Here is a 16,101-nt window from a genome sequence, read left to right on the forward strand (position 1 = left end):
TAGTAGAAAATGGCCTAAAATAAGAAATAGAAATGTAGGAATTTTCATTGGGGATTGTTATTGACAAAAGTGTGATTTTCTTCATGCGATTTTAAAATTTGTGTGGTTCAATGCTCGCTCAAAGTATGTCCGCACTGGATTTTAAGACTTTAGACCAATTCAGAACAAATGTTGACACATTTTTCCTCATCATACTAAATATAGTCCTTTGGCCACAAATGGACGACCTGATGTACGTATGATTTAATATAGAAGGAACACTGATGATTTAAAGTGGCTATAATCAATATTGCTTGTTTTAACAATGTGACAAATGACGACATGTACTGTGAAAAGCTCCAGCTGACTCTTCAGTTCTCCTATGTGGAGCGCTTTAGTGTCTATCAGCTTGTTGTTTTGTGGCCCCAACTTCAACTGGGTTGGTTCACTGTCACTGCTCTTATTGTGTCGTTTTCATCAACAACAGGCAGCCGCTTTTATTGCATAATCAGCTATGGCAAGTTTAAAGACATATTTAATATACAGTATAGTCATATATATAAGTTCTGTATGTGTTGTTTAGAGCCAACATTAATAAACCAACAAGCTTGGTCCTTTCTTAAACTAAGGTTTGCATTTCTTAGACAAAGGCAGAGGGCAGAAAATGTGAGGCTCATTTCTGTTTCAGGACTAAAAGCAGAAGCTTTCTTGAAGCTTAACATAGAACGAGAAACCACAAAATGAAGGTCCATAAGATATATTTGAACATAAAGAAACAAACAAACAAGGGACCATACGTTGCAACAGTTCTACAGATCTGATATTTCTTTGATTGACACATATTCAGAACATCACAATCTTACTAACCCCTTTTTAATCAGGTTTAGTGAATCATATACAGTTTATGCACATATTTAAGCACATATTATCAAGGTGTTTTCAATGTGTCTTGAAAGTTCTACTTATGATCTAATTTACATTGATAATAACATTTTTAGAGCTTGATTGTAATGGTGGACTTTATAGAGCGTATATTTCTTATATTAAGGCAAGCATCTACTGTGAGTTTGTGTACTCAAAAGACTTGTAACTTGACAAACAGCCAGATATCAGGAAGGCTTTGTGTCAATGAACCTGTGTTTTGGTGACCTGATGTCTCAGTGAGCTACATTGTGATGTCCTGTATTTGACTCTGACTTGTTTGCTTTCTCCTCTATATCCTATTTCTTTTCAGGGTTAACTGTAAATTGATCTGTTTAAAAAAAAAAAAGGAATAAAAAAACTGGTCCTAATTGGAAAACAAACAAACATTAAAGTCTTAAAAAACAAAACCACCTCCCCGCTTGCTAATCAAACGTCTATCCGTAAACTTTGGTTTTCTGGCACGGTTCAGCGGAGGTCAGATGTTGCAATCGCTCCATCAGGGTGTGTGTGTGTGTGTGTGTTTGGTAAGAGACACTAAGGACAGCTGATGTAATGACTGCAAAACAGATTTATAGAGTCTGGGTGGCTGGAATGCTTTCAAGAAAGACATTATTAGGAAATTATTTTTGATGGTACATAGCAAGTCCGCTCGAATGACTTGAAGCAAGACACAGATTTCAAATAAAAAGTTAGAAAATATTTTATTTACAACAACCCCCTCTGGTATTAACCCAACCTCTTTGTCTGTAGACACCCCCCCCCCCCCCCCCCCCCCCCCCCCCAACAAATAACTAAATCTGACTGATCAGACATAGTAGACACTTTGCATGGATGCAAAATAATTTTATAGCAAAAATTACAACTCAACCATTTTTTTTAAATTTAAAATAAAACAAGGCTGAAAAGTGTGTTTGGCAGAGAGTTTCATCCATACAAAAATATGACATATGAATATATATTATACATTATACATGTGTAATGTATCTTTTTTTAGATGGCATTTATTCCACAGAAAAAAATGAGTCAAACAGCAATCCAATAAGTCATAAGTCAAACAGGCACAATATGGCGTATACGGTTTCACCGTCATGGTAATGTGCTTTATGTTGGCTTCACACTTTCTCACAGTTTCTGCATGTGGCCATTACGTTACAGGCAATAATCAGATTTCTGTCTTTGGATAAAGCTGATTGAAAAGAGATAGCACCTTCACCCTGATGCCAAAACAGAACATGACATGCACATGGTTTTGTGTGGGCGCGGGTGAGCATTCATGCATTTGTTTTGCGTTCACAGAGGTATTGACGCACGTACACACTGCTGCTGCCTATGACGGTTGTAACGCAACATTTAGATAAGCTGCACATGAACAACGCATACGCTACTGTGTAACACATGGTGTAAAAATATTCACAGTGGTTTCTCCTGAAGGCACTTGAAGCAGGCTGTGTTGAGCACTCGCCATTTAAAAAAAGAAAGTCCAGACTCTTTCAGTTAGTCACAGACGCTCGTCCTGATTGGTGGTAGTTTCGTATTGAAGTTGGCAGCCCACTTATTCACAAAGTGTCCAGGATCAGCAGTGGCTAAATGACTGTGCTGCAAGTAATTCACATGCTGCTGTCTAGACAAGATCGAACACTCAGATTCTGCCTTTCTGTCCTCGATTTCTCTTTTCCTGTTCTTCCTCATCTCTTTCTCAATTTCAGTCAGCCTGTCTAGCTACCTCCCTTTATTTCAACACACCAGCAGCGCAAAGTACTTTATCATTAAGATTTCACAAGTCATGGTTTTAATAATACAATCTCTTTATTCTCTCTTTCATTCCACGTTCTCTACTTGTCCTTTATCCTACTGAATTCTAATACAAGTCCTTCATGATCTCCTGCAGCAGTGGGTGTAAGCACATGTCCACCTCCGTCTTCTTCAGCAGCTGGATGAGGTGGACGTGGTCGGTAACGATCTGACGCAGGTCGGTCATTTTCTGGAGCAGCTTGGCGAACAGCTGCAGACAGTCTGGGTGGTTTAGCTTAAGCTGCAGCTCAAGCGAATGGAGCACCGTCTCCTGAAGCTGCTCGATGGGCTTCACGTTCAGCAGGCCTGGGCGGTCTGGACGGGGGACAGAGACAGGGAGGATAAATCAGTGACATTTCTGGGGACACATTAAGTATCTGTTAGGTCATCATATCTGTTGGCTGAAAAGCTCTTAATTTAGCTGTCCGTGATTACCCGACAAAGCTGTATCATTATTGACAAAAGCCTTCTTATCTTTATTTCAAGCTATAATCTTAGTTGTTTGGGTTAATAATTGACTTAAATGCCTGATGTTTCATCTTCATAAAGGTTCAAGGCCAGAATTTTATCAAGTGGTCACACGCTAACCAGCAATATTAGACCACATAATCTGGGTTTCTGAGTGAGGTTGGTTTGGTTTGCTGTTACACAGGCATGAAGAGTTACGAGTTTAAACGATTGGTTCCTAAAAAATGACTATGACTAAAAACGTGAACAAGCAGAGTAAAAACCGTGCTGTTTCTTGCTCCCACGTGAAGCCTCCCTGCAAACCGATAAATGGTTCAAGGCTGGCCATAGATAGTGAGTATAATGCAGTGGGTTCTTAACTCAGATTGGAAACAGCAGACACTTCACATTCAGAGAGAACTAAATTGTCCTGATGCCACATTGTCTGCCAGAAATGATTTGTGGTTGTAAATTTACATTATTGCTTACAGTTACTTGTTTCAAATAATTATACATACTCTGCACTGTAAGGCTGAGTTTTTTCTTTAGGCAGTCTCATAGGTTATCTCCTCAATGGGAACAGTTGTAGAAAGACGCCGGCTGGTAGGGACTTTGAAAAGAAATGTCAGTCATTTTGTGAAATACTGTTTGCTCTCATCAGGAGAAGGTTGATACCACATGTGTCTGTTCAAAGACTCTAAAGCTAATATGTAACCTAAACTAGCTCTCTCCTGGCTGCAGCTTCATATTAACCTATGGCTAGACTATGGCTGCTATGATCTACATATCCTGTGGAAAAAATAAATAAATAAAAAACACTCACCCCCGCTGAGGATAATGACAGCCAGAAACAGTGCCATGTCGATGTCGTCCAGCTCCAGCGTGTTGAATTTGACTGAGAACTCAAACTTTGGTTCCATCATTTGACTGAAAGGTTTCCTGAGGCTCTTGAGGAACTCCCGCGTCATGAAGATCTGTCCGTAGGAGATCAGGGTCCCGTCTTTGTTCATCAGAGGCGCCATCATGATGATTAGGACCTCGATCACACCGTACTTCAGCAAAGTCACCTGGTAAAAGAATCGACATGTAGAGCCGATGCCGATTAGATCTTCAGGAAGGACAGCTAATACGTGATGCTTTTACTACAGTGATGCATACTCACTGCCTCCGCCTCTCACCTGATCATTGAGGTCCAGATCGACGAATCCTGGGATACTCTTGGCGAACTCTGTCACTTCTCTCACTGCTTCGGCCGAACGTGATTGACAGCTGTGGAAGAAACGCAGCTCCAAAGCGTCCGATGGAGCCTGTCCGCTGATGCTCATTCCCATTTCCAAAAAGCCATACTCGGACCCCTGGTGAGCTCCTATGATTCCTGAAATCGGATGAGATGTGCACAGAAAGAATGGAAGTCCCTGATGAGGCGGTTCAGTTGCAGGATTACAAGAAAAACTAGACCAGTGTTTTACGTCTTCAGTGCAAAGAGCAGCCAGAGTTTTAAAGCCAATTCAACAAGGAAGGTGATGACAATTTCATTATCGGGTCATATTGATTGATAAATACACAAAGATAGGAAGGAAGAAGATACAATAACAAACATCTCCACATCATGACAAAGATAATTTTGTATCTCTAACCTCCAAACCCTGCTGTTAGGGCGGATGAGTGCTGCTGTTGCTCCTGGATGGGTATCTGCTTACAATTAATAAACTGCTCTCCTTCCATTAGAGACTTCATGTCATGGATGACAAAAGGCTGCAGGTTGAGAAGAAAGAAATGGAAGAAGAGAGATTTGTAGGAAGAAAAGAAGAAAAGGGGAAGAGAAAGAAAAAGAAAGAGTTAGCTCTTCGTAGGTCTTCTGAGGAGCTACAGATGTAATCATTTATCCTGCGTATGCACTTTGGTCATGACTCATTCATCAGACCTGCAAATGCAAACACTGCACATCTCATATGTCTGATGGACAAAGTAAATAAATCTTCGCTGCTGGCTGCGGCAGATAAAAACAACATTAACAGGTAAATGAAGCATAACTAAGTTAAAGTCGCACTTACTGGTAAAACACTGGCAACGACATGCACCGGCCTGAATGATGAATGGTGCCATTCATATACTTAAATCTTCCTTTTCCATAGCAGTGGAATGAATAATAAGACAACCTACAAAGAAGTACAGCCAACAATACTCACAAAACGCTATGAAATGAATAATCATCTCTTATGTGAGTGAATGAAATAGATGTATATACTCTTATATACGTATAACAGTTGTCTAATGTTAGCAAACCATTAGCTAAAGCTAACTTTAGCAAAGAACTAAGTGTTCTCCGTCAAACTAATTTAGTAAAAAATGTATCTTCCTTCACCTCTGATGGTGCGTTTGGAGTGCTGGTGGAGTAAAACTTTTGATTACATCAACTCATATCAAGGCCGCCACGTGTTAAACAACGTAAATATTCTACAAAAGATAAATTCATTGACTCCCAATTTGTTTCAGGAGGTTCGCTGTGGTTTATTAAATAACCCAAGACTTCCTCCAACCATCAGATAATGCAGTGCCATTTGGCTGCTATCGCTGTGATGAACAGTCATAACAATCAGAAGAAAGGAGGGCAGAGCAGCCTTGAAGTTATCTGACTTTGCAGAGAGAGAGGCAACAGAAAAGGGAAGTAAAAGGCTCGTACAGTTGGTCCACAGTTGTAGAGCCAATAATAACAACAACCACAGTAGTACTCATTATAAGTAGTACTTAGCTTTAACTGGTGCATTTTGGAACATTTGCAACTTAATTCTTATAATTCACTGTACACTATTCACACCAATTAAATTTAAATATATTTGAAGTGCTTGATCCACGTGTTTGGGTGTAACTGTCAAAATCGATCAAAAGCTACTGGCCATTTAATTCAATTAATGACAATTTACTTGTTTAATTAATTGGTTTAGTCGCTCAGATTAAGCTGTTATTCAGTAATATTAAAAAAGATTTATTCCCACCACACCTTTGATAAGGTTTAACTGATGATTACTTGATCACAGTTGCTTTAACAAAGAGTTATGAAAACATATTGATAATTGCAAAGGAAGATGATACTTTGATTTTGTATTTGTTGGCCTTATCGACCTTTTATAAAAGTATCATACCAGTTATTTGGAGATCAAACATGAGACTGACGTAAACACCACAAACACACTGTTTATCGTTATTCAATATTTACCACCGTTTTCTTTTGTCTGCCAACTTGTAATTCAGTGGATGTGGATTTCCTGATTAGGTCTCTTTTGAATACTGAGATTCAATATCTCAAAACTTACATACAAAAACACAAAAATAGATGATATCTCACATTTTCATGCTTTTGGCCAACATATTTCCCGACAGTCCACTTGTAGGCTATAAATGACCAAATGTCTTAATACATTAGTTTGACTTGTTGAGTAGGAATGTTGAAGCCTTTACTTGATATATCCTGTTTCATAGCTTGAGCTGTGTAATCTGAGGTCTTTTCTAACAGCCAAGACACGTAAAAAACAGAAAATCCACTTTTCCTGTTCGAGCAGAAATAATAGCCTGAAAAGACCTCATCTGAACTATGCCGAGCGTGGCAAAAAACACATGCAGTGAGTTGGAAAGTTTGCACTACATTAAGTTTAAAGCTGCTAAACTAAACTCTGTCACTTCAAGCTTGTATTGTTTACCATTATTTTCCAGATAAACTGATTGTTTCATTTAAAACTCAAGGCTGCACATGGGAGAAATAGTGGTAATTATGTGATTATGATGCATGTGTAACTCAAACTACAAACTACTGACCTATTTTTAACAATAGGTGTATAATATACTGACTGAAAACGTCTTTCACTGTACTGTGATATCCAGGAGACAATTTAATAATAGGTCTTTTGCACATGCAAGTAATATAGAGCACTCCCCCACCATTATAAATACAACTACATAGAGGTAAAGTAGAACTATGCAGTGCTGCTTACCACGTTGTCTCCGGTCTTCCCAGAGAGGATGGCCCTGGCCTTGACCTTGGTGAGGGGGAAGTATTTCAGATAGGCCTCGTACAGATGCCGGGCCAGAGCCCTCAGATCTGCTGCCTCCGGGTGCATGTGCACCACGTCCGATGAGAACTCAGCCAGCAGTTTCTCCTTCTCCGCCTGGGGCATTCGGCCAAATCGAATGGCTGGGAAAGAAAACAAGACAGACACAAACTCACATTGGCGCACAAATAAGACACAGGTTGGCACACGGGCAGATAGAGTATGTGAGAGAAACGGTACGCAGGAATAATCATAGAGATAAACACACATTTATACGTGTACATGGCATGAACACGTCGTGTTTACAATTCGAGGTAAACAACAAACCCTCAGTGTAACTTCCTCCTGTCAAGTTATCCAAAACAAAGTGACGACTGACATCACTGTACATTTTACATTCAAAAAAAGTCCCATTTTATCAAACCGCTGACAAAATGTACCATCTCAAAGCCATTTTATACGACCAGAATGAAACTCCTGCAACACAAAATTGTTTATGCTAACGATATGTAGAAATTAATGCATATATACATAAATGATTTTCACGATAAGAAATAAAACCCTAGTATTGTTTATTTGTTTGTATTGTGACCTCTTGCTGCCAAATAATTATATTGCAGATATTACAAATGAAGTTGAGTCAGGAAGACTCTCTTTACATTCATAGTCTCTCTCTCTCCCTGTGATTACTCTTATCAGCTGATTGTGGGCGTTCACTTTAAATTCAACCAACCAGGTTCCGCACCTGGAACCGTTCATCATCGGATTGGAGCGACTCCCTTCACCACCACCAGTGTCTGGACATCACTACTCCTCCATTATCCTACTTCAGGATGGAGTCCAATCGCCAAAGACTTCGCACTATTCCATTTTTATGCATGTGTAATAAATTATTGTTAAATTCTAATAAAGTTTCTCCTGGTTGAAATTATATTACTTTACTTTATATAGTTTATTACTAATCTGACGTTGGGGAGTGAGCTTCGGTTGACTTCTGCCATGGTTGTTTAATTTCTATCATATCTCTAACATTTGGACAGTTATCAATGAAGCAGATCGACCAGCTAATGTCCACAAAATGAGCTGCTATCTACAGCAAACACTTTATTACTAAATACAGAAGCAAAACAAAAGAAATGAAAGATTTTAGGAGACATGCAAATCACTGCTCAGACAACTTCTACAAGCGAGTCAGAGCTGAAGGAACAGGAAAATCAACACACAGCAAATTTCTCTCCTGTAATTTTACGAGGCGTGTCTCATCAAGCACTTACAAAAGGTACTTCTCTTTAATAATACCTTTATGTTTTTTTAGTTGGTAATGGTGTTTTCACAGCTCATTGCCAAACCTGAAAAACGGTCTCATGCATTGACACAAGTCTCTTTTCTCCTCACTTCTCCACTTGTTGCTGCAGTTTATTTTACATTGTGCAATTACAAATACCCAACAAAGAAGACGGGCCTAGTTTCCCTTTTTAAAAGGATGGGGTTAATGTCATTTAGAATCTATTTTATGCTTTTAATGTCATATTTCTCATATGCTTGATACATTTACACATTTTTTAACATTTCAGAAGAATCTCAGGTGATGGTTTGCCAGATTTCCTGACGCTGTTTTGAATTTAACTGTATTCATAACTTCACATTGTGTTACAGAAATGTCACTTTTTTTTATGTTTTATGTTTTTTTATGTTTTACTTTTTCTATTTAGCTTCCGTATGGATTGTACAAATACAAATCCAAAATGGTTATATGTCTTTTGATGAAAAACAATAACTACTATAACAGATTTTCCATTACTCAAGTTATAAATCATTATATCACTATAGAATAAGTTACATTACACTTAACAAAGGTACTCTAGATTTTATGGTGAATGTGGTGAAAATAATCCTTATAATAATCTAACAGCTAAATTGGTTAAACCCTCTTTTTTTATGTTGGTGAAAGCCAATAACTGTCATCCATTCAGGGCTCTGCACAGCATTTACTGAGCATTGAGTGCTGAGTGTATAGCAGTGTATGTGGTTGTGTAATGCTGACTGTGTGATGAAAGCACACCTTAAGCAAATCAATACCATCTAAAGCTGCCCTCCCACCGACTGGCAACGAGCCTGCAGCAGTGACACAGCAGTTTGGAGAAATCAGTTGTGGTTTATGTACTCTGAGATGTCAATCATTGATGAATTAAAAACACAGACAGAGCAATTTTTCAATAAGAACCAACTGTAGCTCATGAAATAAGGGAAGGAGGAGGACAGGGAGATAAAGAGAGGTGAAACAAACTAATATGGCTTTGTATAAACTAATTATAGTAGATGCTAGTTTCACTCTGTAAATACAAAGCCGCTTTGTTACTGAGCTTCAATACTTGACTGACTCCATTAAAAAAAAAAGAAAAAAAAAAAAAGTATATTTTTTATAGTGTATATATATATATTTACAAACTAGAAACATATCTTTATTTAAAAACTAGAAAAGGCGTCAAAGAAAATAAAATGTACGCTCACTTTCAGGTGAAAGACTTAAAGTCCCTCAACCGATTTAAATTGCAATGCCAGGCAAGCGTCTTGGTTAAGGCCAGAAGTTATAGTATCTATAATCAACCAACATGCATTCTAACCTGAATGGACGTCTATAACTGGACAGACATTGCGCGGATGAAGCCCCATTTTTGCCGTGCCCTCAAAAATTCCCACAATGGAACACAAAAAAGTAGTGTCCATGGCATGTACACGACTTCCTGCAGGATCAGGTCAGTTTTATTTATTAGTGTGAGAGAGAGAGAGAGAGAGAGAGAGAGAGAGAGAGAGAGAGAGAGAGAGAGATATGGAATGCTTTTTTATAGATGTGAAAATGACAATTTTGACAAAAGACAATGACGTTGTGTGAAACTATGCTGAGAATATCCACGGATCGCTAAAGTTCATTTATCAAAGAGTGAATGCTGTAAGTTGTCCCACCCTAAGAGGTGCAACAAAACTAACAGGAGAATCAGGAAGATGTCAATCAAGCACAACCTGTGCTCGCCCACACAGTGGTGCAGGTCCATGCTGAAACTCACCTGGGAGGGCGGAGTCAGCATTTATATAAAAAACGGACTACAGCTGTGCCAGTCGTGACCAACGAAGGCTAACAAAACAAACTTTTCTACAGCTAAACAGTCACGGGTGAGGGCAAGGAAGATTGTCTTATTAAGTACACGAGTTCTCCAGATATCGCACTCGTGAGCTTATGACGTGCGGCCGTCTGGTAGCTTTTACCAAAAAATGTATCGTAAATATCAAGTAAGTTTCTTGTCTATAAATGTAAACTAACAAAAACCTCAAACGAGACGCAGCTTGTGAATCTAACCGGCTACAAGCAGCAGCAGAAGCAGCAGCAGTAAACTGGATTTGCATTGACAGCCTAATTGATCGGCCCACGGGCCGCTGAGCGTGGGAGGTGTCAGCCGCTTCTTGCGACCTTGCAGGATTTGGTGCATCTCTACCCTGATCTTGCGTGTGTAGGTAAAAACATATGTGGGCGTACCGCGGCTGAGCAAGGCGTGTACATGTGGATTTGCTGATTTCATTTGATTTAATGTGATTGTGTTGTAATCTAATGTTATATTAACAGTGTGTGTGTGTGTGTGTGTGTGTGTGTGTGTGTGTGCACAATGGGTGTTGTGTAATCACCAAAATAACTATAATAGCAATTGCTTGTATATTGTAAGCTGACAATGTATCATAATGATGTTCTGTATTATTTCTTTACTGTGTGCTTATAAAGCATTATATGCAAGTTTTATCTTCTAAATAAAAATGTTCAAGCACGTCATACATCCTGCGATTCTACACTCATCGTTCTAAAAGGTGTGTGAGACAGTATCGCCAATCTTACCATTGTGTGACATGCCGACATTGAGGCACTTCTGGAAGCGACAGTACTGACATTTGTTGCGGGACTTCTTGTGAATGCGACAGTGAAGATCACAGTGATCATACACCAACTTTAACCGGATTGTGCGTCTGAAGAAACCCTAGGAGAGAGAAACAGAGACAGTAAGGTCAGATGAGGCTAAAATATCCCCCTTTTTTACATTTTGTACATTACTAAATCTGCTCCTTTTTTGAATAATTAAGACAGTTACTCATTTACTTATTTAAATGTAACTATTTTCTTTGAGAAAAGGAAAAGGACTGAGAGACTAATCGTGTTGCCAAATAAGACAATATAAGTATGAAAGGCCATTTAGTAAAGAAACAAATATGTTCCTAGTATTGTATGTGCCGTATAAAACAGAAAAAAACTTAAATCAGTATTCTAGTTGAGACGTGAAAGGAGAAAGTCGAACAATTAATTGTGATTTGAAGAGATCCACTTTACTTCATAATTCATCGTCTGATTAAAGTTTGTTGTTGGTGGAGTAGGTCCACAGAGCATCTATTCACTGATGCAGATTAGATACCTGGTTCTTTCTAATCGGAGGAAGTCAATTATACTGCCCACGACTGATTAAAAGCAGATTGCATTTCAGGGTGGATTTATGCTTTGATATTTTCAACCTTAGGACCAAAGGAGCAACAAGACGTTTGCTTATCTCAGCTAGTAAGTACGGAGCGGCGGTCAAACTGCCAACACACACTCCTACATGCAGCCACAGGTTTGTTGATGGCTTGTGGTGTTTGTCTAAGCTGACGAAGAAAGCTAACGGAAAGATGAATTGAAAAGACGCAAAAAGAAAAACCTGAAGGCTGCAAGTGTTACGAGGAGAATTGTATTGACTGGTTTTGTAAGCATACAAATCCACATGTGGACTTGTACTACGTGAAGGCTGGTGTGTTTGGCATCTGCATTCTTTCACCCACAGATGTTCCTTTTTTTTAATCGTAGGTTATTTAAAGAAGGAGGAAGTTAAAGGGGGTCAAGGCTCCACCTCAATAAAGAATGTTTTCTGCTTGGAAACAATTAGGTGTTTGCCTGCTTGGCTGACCCCCTCTTCTGGTGAGTCTCCCCTGAGACTTGAGCAGAACAATGACTGCTCTGCCTTACCATCACTCAGCCTCTGAAGGTACAGTGTGATATACGTATATATATATATATATATATATATATATGTAGAAGATTTCACAGGTCTATAATTATTCCAGATAAATTGGTATGAAAAACTACTTAAAATGTGCTGTGTATCTATCACCCTTATATATACATATATATATTGTTGATATATATATATACACAATAATCAACCCGAAACTGTGGGTTTCTTTGGCTGGCAAGTATTGTATTTATGTCAGCTGGTTGGTTGGTGCTTGTGAGATAAGAGTTCAAATAAACCACAGTGCCCATGTTCATGGTAATAAAGAAACATGCCCGAGGTGTAACCGTGTGGCTCACTGATGTGTTTTTAACATTTTTTGGAGGAATAAGAAATACCAAGCTAGCTACATAGGCAGTACTTGTTAGTAAGATCAATACGTTGTTGATTTTGGTCTTTTCATGGTATTTGTTGACGATGAGGAAAAATAAAGAGAATATCACCTTTAACAAATGTAGTCTATTGTATTGCATTGAGTTACATCATACAGGTGGTTTCTATTTTCATGGTCATTCAGTTGATGTCAAGGTTTCTTTTTTCTTTGGCAGTATCACAGCGAAGGTTTCTATTCCTGTAATGTCGACTACATTGAAGACATAAGCCTATGTTTTATCTGTGTTTTCAAAAGGTTGATTACTCTCTAATATAAAGTCATCTAATAGGACAAAATATATCATATTCTATTAAAAGTCTTCGGGTTAGGGTGAGCTTTTCTTACACTTCAGAAAGGACGATAGACACACAACACATTTTAAGTATTTTTTTATACCAATTTCTCTGGAATCATTTCAGACCTGTCAAATCTTCTTGGAACCAAACAGAAAAAAAATCAAAAAAAGTACTGCGGCTGTTACTGAAAATCCTGCCTTTGAAGGACAATGTCACAATTTAAAGCTCCTCTTCTTATAATGTCTCAGTGTTTCAAAGAAAACGAAAAAATATGTGTGAAACTCCCCCTCACTCTATTAGTTATTTATACTCTATACTGACTGAAAAACAGACAGACTTTAAGGGGCTGGGTGCGAGACTGTTGAATCACAAGTCTTTGTTGAGCCCTGGCTGAGTGGAAAAGGTATGGGGCTTGTGGTTAAAGTGACAGACATCAAAAAGATGAAAAAAATGCATTGTAGAAATATTTATTCCACAAACATGTTTCACCTGCAAGTGACACATGGTGACAGAAAAAGAGAGACTGGCAGAGAAACAAAACTCGACAATTCGCAGTAGAAGTTAGCGTTACCATTTCCTGACATGACTCTCGGGTGGTATGACTGTCGGGTTTTTTTCTCGACTTTTTGAGAGCAGCAATCATTTTATACTCCGCTGCTGTGCGCTGCAATTTAATAATATGCATCTCTCAAAGTAATTGGTGGCCAGAATTTCTAAAAATTCCTCTTGAAAACAACAATATGACAGCAGAGCCTCTTGCCAACCAAGACAGAGTTACCCCTAAAATATCATAAACTTTCAAGCTTGAGATGTCTGAAGCCCCACAAAGCAGATGTTGTGCAACGTAGAGATGAAATCAACATCTAATTAATCTGCAACTATTTTGATAACTGACTGAATCATAATTAAAGTATTTTTTTTCAAGTGAAAATTGCAGACATAAGTTAGTTCCATTATTATTATTGAGAGGATTTGCTGCTTTTTCATCTTTTGGGATGACAAATTGCACATCTTTGTGTTTTGAAATGTTGGTTTCATTAATCTGCAGATTATTTAATGATATAATCTAAAATTTTAAACACTGGTTATACTTCCCTAGTTTGTCTATCCATCTTATTTTCAGCTTTACTCGTGATGATCTTTCAGTCCTACCTTACAGCCCTCACAGGCATGGACGCCATAGTGAAACCCTGAAGCTTTGTCTCCGCACACACGGCACTCGATGTTTAGCGCTGCTGGCGACGCATCGTCCTGGAGCTTGGAGAACACGGGATTGTCAGAGTACTGTGGAGGCGACTCCGGCTCCAGCTTGATCAAATCTGACAGCAAAAACATCATCAGGCAGGAACAGTAGGACACCAAGTAGGCAGACAGATAGAAAACTAAAGCTTTCCTACTTCACCTCTTTTATCCACAGGTTTAATACTCAGTTGTTTTTTTTATCTGGGTTTTGTCCTATGTTCATCCTGTAACTCTAACAGGCTATAATCACTATTCTCATGTTTGAAGCACAAGTGCAAATCAATATCTTGACCGACTCTCTTCTAAATGTGGCACCTTTGATGTATTTTCACACTAAAGCTTTCTTAAACCAGGGCTTGAGCAAATGATTGAAATTAATTTCTACTTCCTGTGGTTGAATTTTGCTGCCAAGCTGAAATCAGCATTAAAAAACTAAACAGGCTTTAGGGCCAGTTTTCCCATTACATAGACCGGACTTACTGTGCATGTCTGGCTCCGTTCTGTAGCTGTGCATGTTTGTGTAGTCCATGTTGGTCAGTTGTTCTTCGTTCTGCGGCGGACTGGGGTCATAGGCCATACCGGCAGAGGACATGGAGGATACAAGCGGGGGAGATAGGGAGGACGGGATGGAGGAGGAGGAGATGGAGGCGTAGTCCAACGTGGACAAATGCTTCATGTCGAGGGAGTGGGAGCTGTCGTCCAGCTCCGACAGCTCCACGGCGTTCAGACTGAACCCGACAGGCCAGGCTAGGAGCTGCTGGGTGTCCACCATGTCTACTGGGGAGAGAGATGAAGCAGTGACACAACAGCTGACGCAACATCCTTTGTTGACTTTACGTGGCCTTGTTGAAAGAAAACACCAGAAGAACCGGAGAGAGGAGAGGAAGAGGAAAAGTCGGAGAGAGAGAGAGAGAGGATGAGATAAAACATAAACAGAAAACAGTGGAAAGAAAGATGACAATGAAAATATACATGCTGTGTTGCGCATAGTGTTAATGATTAAATACGTCCTTTCAGAAAAGCCCAAACATAACAACGCATAGACACACACACACACACTCCATGAGTACCCCCGGCCCTCCAGCTCGTCCCTGCAGTCTGTCTGTTATCTGGTAAACAGGGAGGCAGATTGTGTCACAGTGAGAACAAGACGAACTCTGGCACTGAGGAGCGTCTCTTCGGCTCAAAACACTGTCTTCCTCTGTTGCTGTTTGGGTGGCTCGCTGTGTGATTGCCCAACCAAAGGACACGGAGAGAAGGACTGTTTGAGCCTCCGTCTGTCTGGGACCAAGGATGTGGCACGGACTGCACCTTCTGAGTGTGGAGTAAGTAAGAACTGTGGTGGCAAGGATAATGCTCCAACATCAGAGCTTGTTTCAACTTCCAGGACTTTTTTATCTTGTTTGTAAATCGTTAAAAAGAGATCACAAATTTATAGTTTGTCTTGAAAAAGGCAAAAATTATTATAATATATATATATATATATATATTAGTGCTGGGCAAGTTAACGCGTTATTATCGCGTTAACGCATTCATTAATTAACGCGACAATTATTTTATCGCGTCTTAACGCATTTTTTAAATTTATTATAATTTGTTTAAATATTTTTTTTTTATTGAAAGACAAGATACAATACATATACATAACAACAAGAGGATGACAAGAACAGTGGGATAAAAGCCAGCAAACATCCTATAGTCAGTTTTGTATGTGTGTGTGTGTGTGTGTGTGTGTGTGTGTGTGTGTGTGTGTGTGTGTGTGTATGTCCTTGAGCCTTTTGAGATGGGAAAAAAAAAAAAAATAATAATAATAATTAAAAAACAACAACAAAAAAACAAAAAAAACAGGTAAGTATTTTTAATTTATTATTATTGTAACAGACTGTCTCATGGTTATCGTTTTGTATTGGAGATATGATGTC

General features: G+C 38.9%; 1 protein-coding gene across 6 annotated transcripts; it reads right to left on the minus strand.

The window, feature by feature from the left end:
- Positions 1 to 1,741: 1,741 nt before the first annotated feature.
- Positions 1,742 to 14,954, minus strand: pparg (peroxisome proliferator-activated receptor gamma). 6 transcript variants are annotated; one of them, XM_076110872.1, is made up of 9 exons: positions 14,660 to 14,951; positions 14,090 to 14,256; positions 11,071 to 11,209; positions 7,131 to 7,330; positions 4,779 to 4,896; positions 4,489 to 4,516; positions 4,320 to 4,455; positions 3,965 to 4,208; positions 1,742 to 3,009 (listed from the first exon to the last, which is right to left on the minus strand). In XM_076110872.1, exons 1-9 carry the CDS (start codon positions 14,949 to 14,951, stop codon positions 2,762 to 2,764), a joined length of 1,572 nt encoding a protein of 523 aa, XP_075966987.1. In that variant the 3' UTR covers positions 1,742 to 2,761. The 6 variants fall into 6 exon arrangements, with proteins under 6 accessions (XP_075966987.1, XP_075966990.1, XP_075966989.1 ...); XM_076110875.1 differs by having other exon boundaries at positions 4,320 to 4,516; positions 14,660 to 14,954; XM_076110874.1 differs by lacking the exon at positions 4,489 to 4,516 and having other exon boundaries at positions 4,320 to 4,427; positions 4,801 to 4,896; positions 14,741 to 14,951.
- Positions 14,955 to 16,101: the final 1,147 nt, after the last annotated feature.

Source organism: Anarhichas minor, unplaced genomic scaffold, assembly GCF_050575085.1.
Source record: "Anarhichas minor isolate MPS153535 unplaced genomic scaffold, ASM5057508v1 ptg000043l, whole genome shotgun sequence".
In the NCBI taxonomy this organism is placed as follows: domain Eukaryota; kingdom Metazoa; phylum Chordata; class Actinopteri; order Perciformes; family Anarhichadidae; genus Anarhichas; species Anarhichas minor.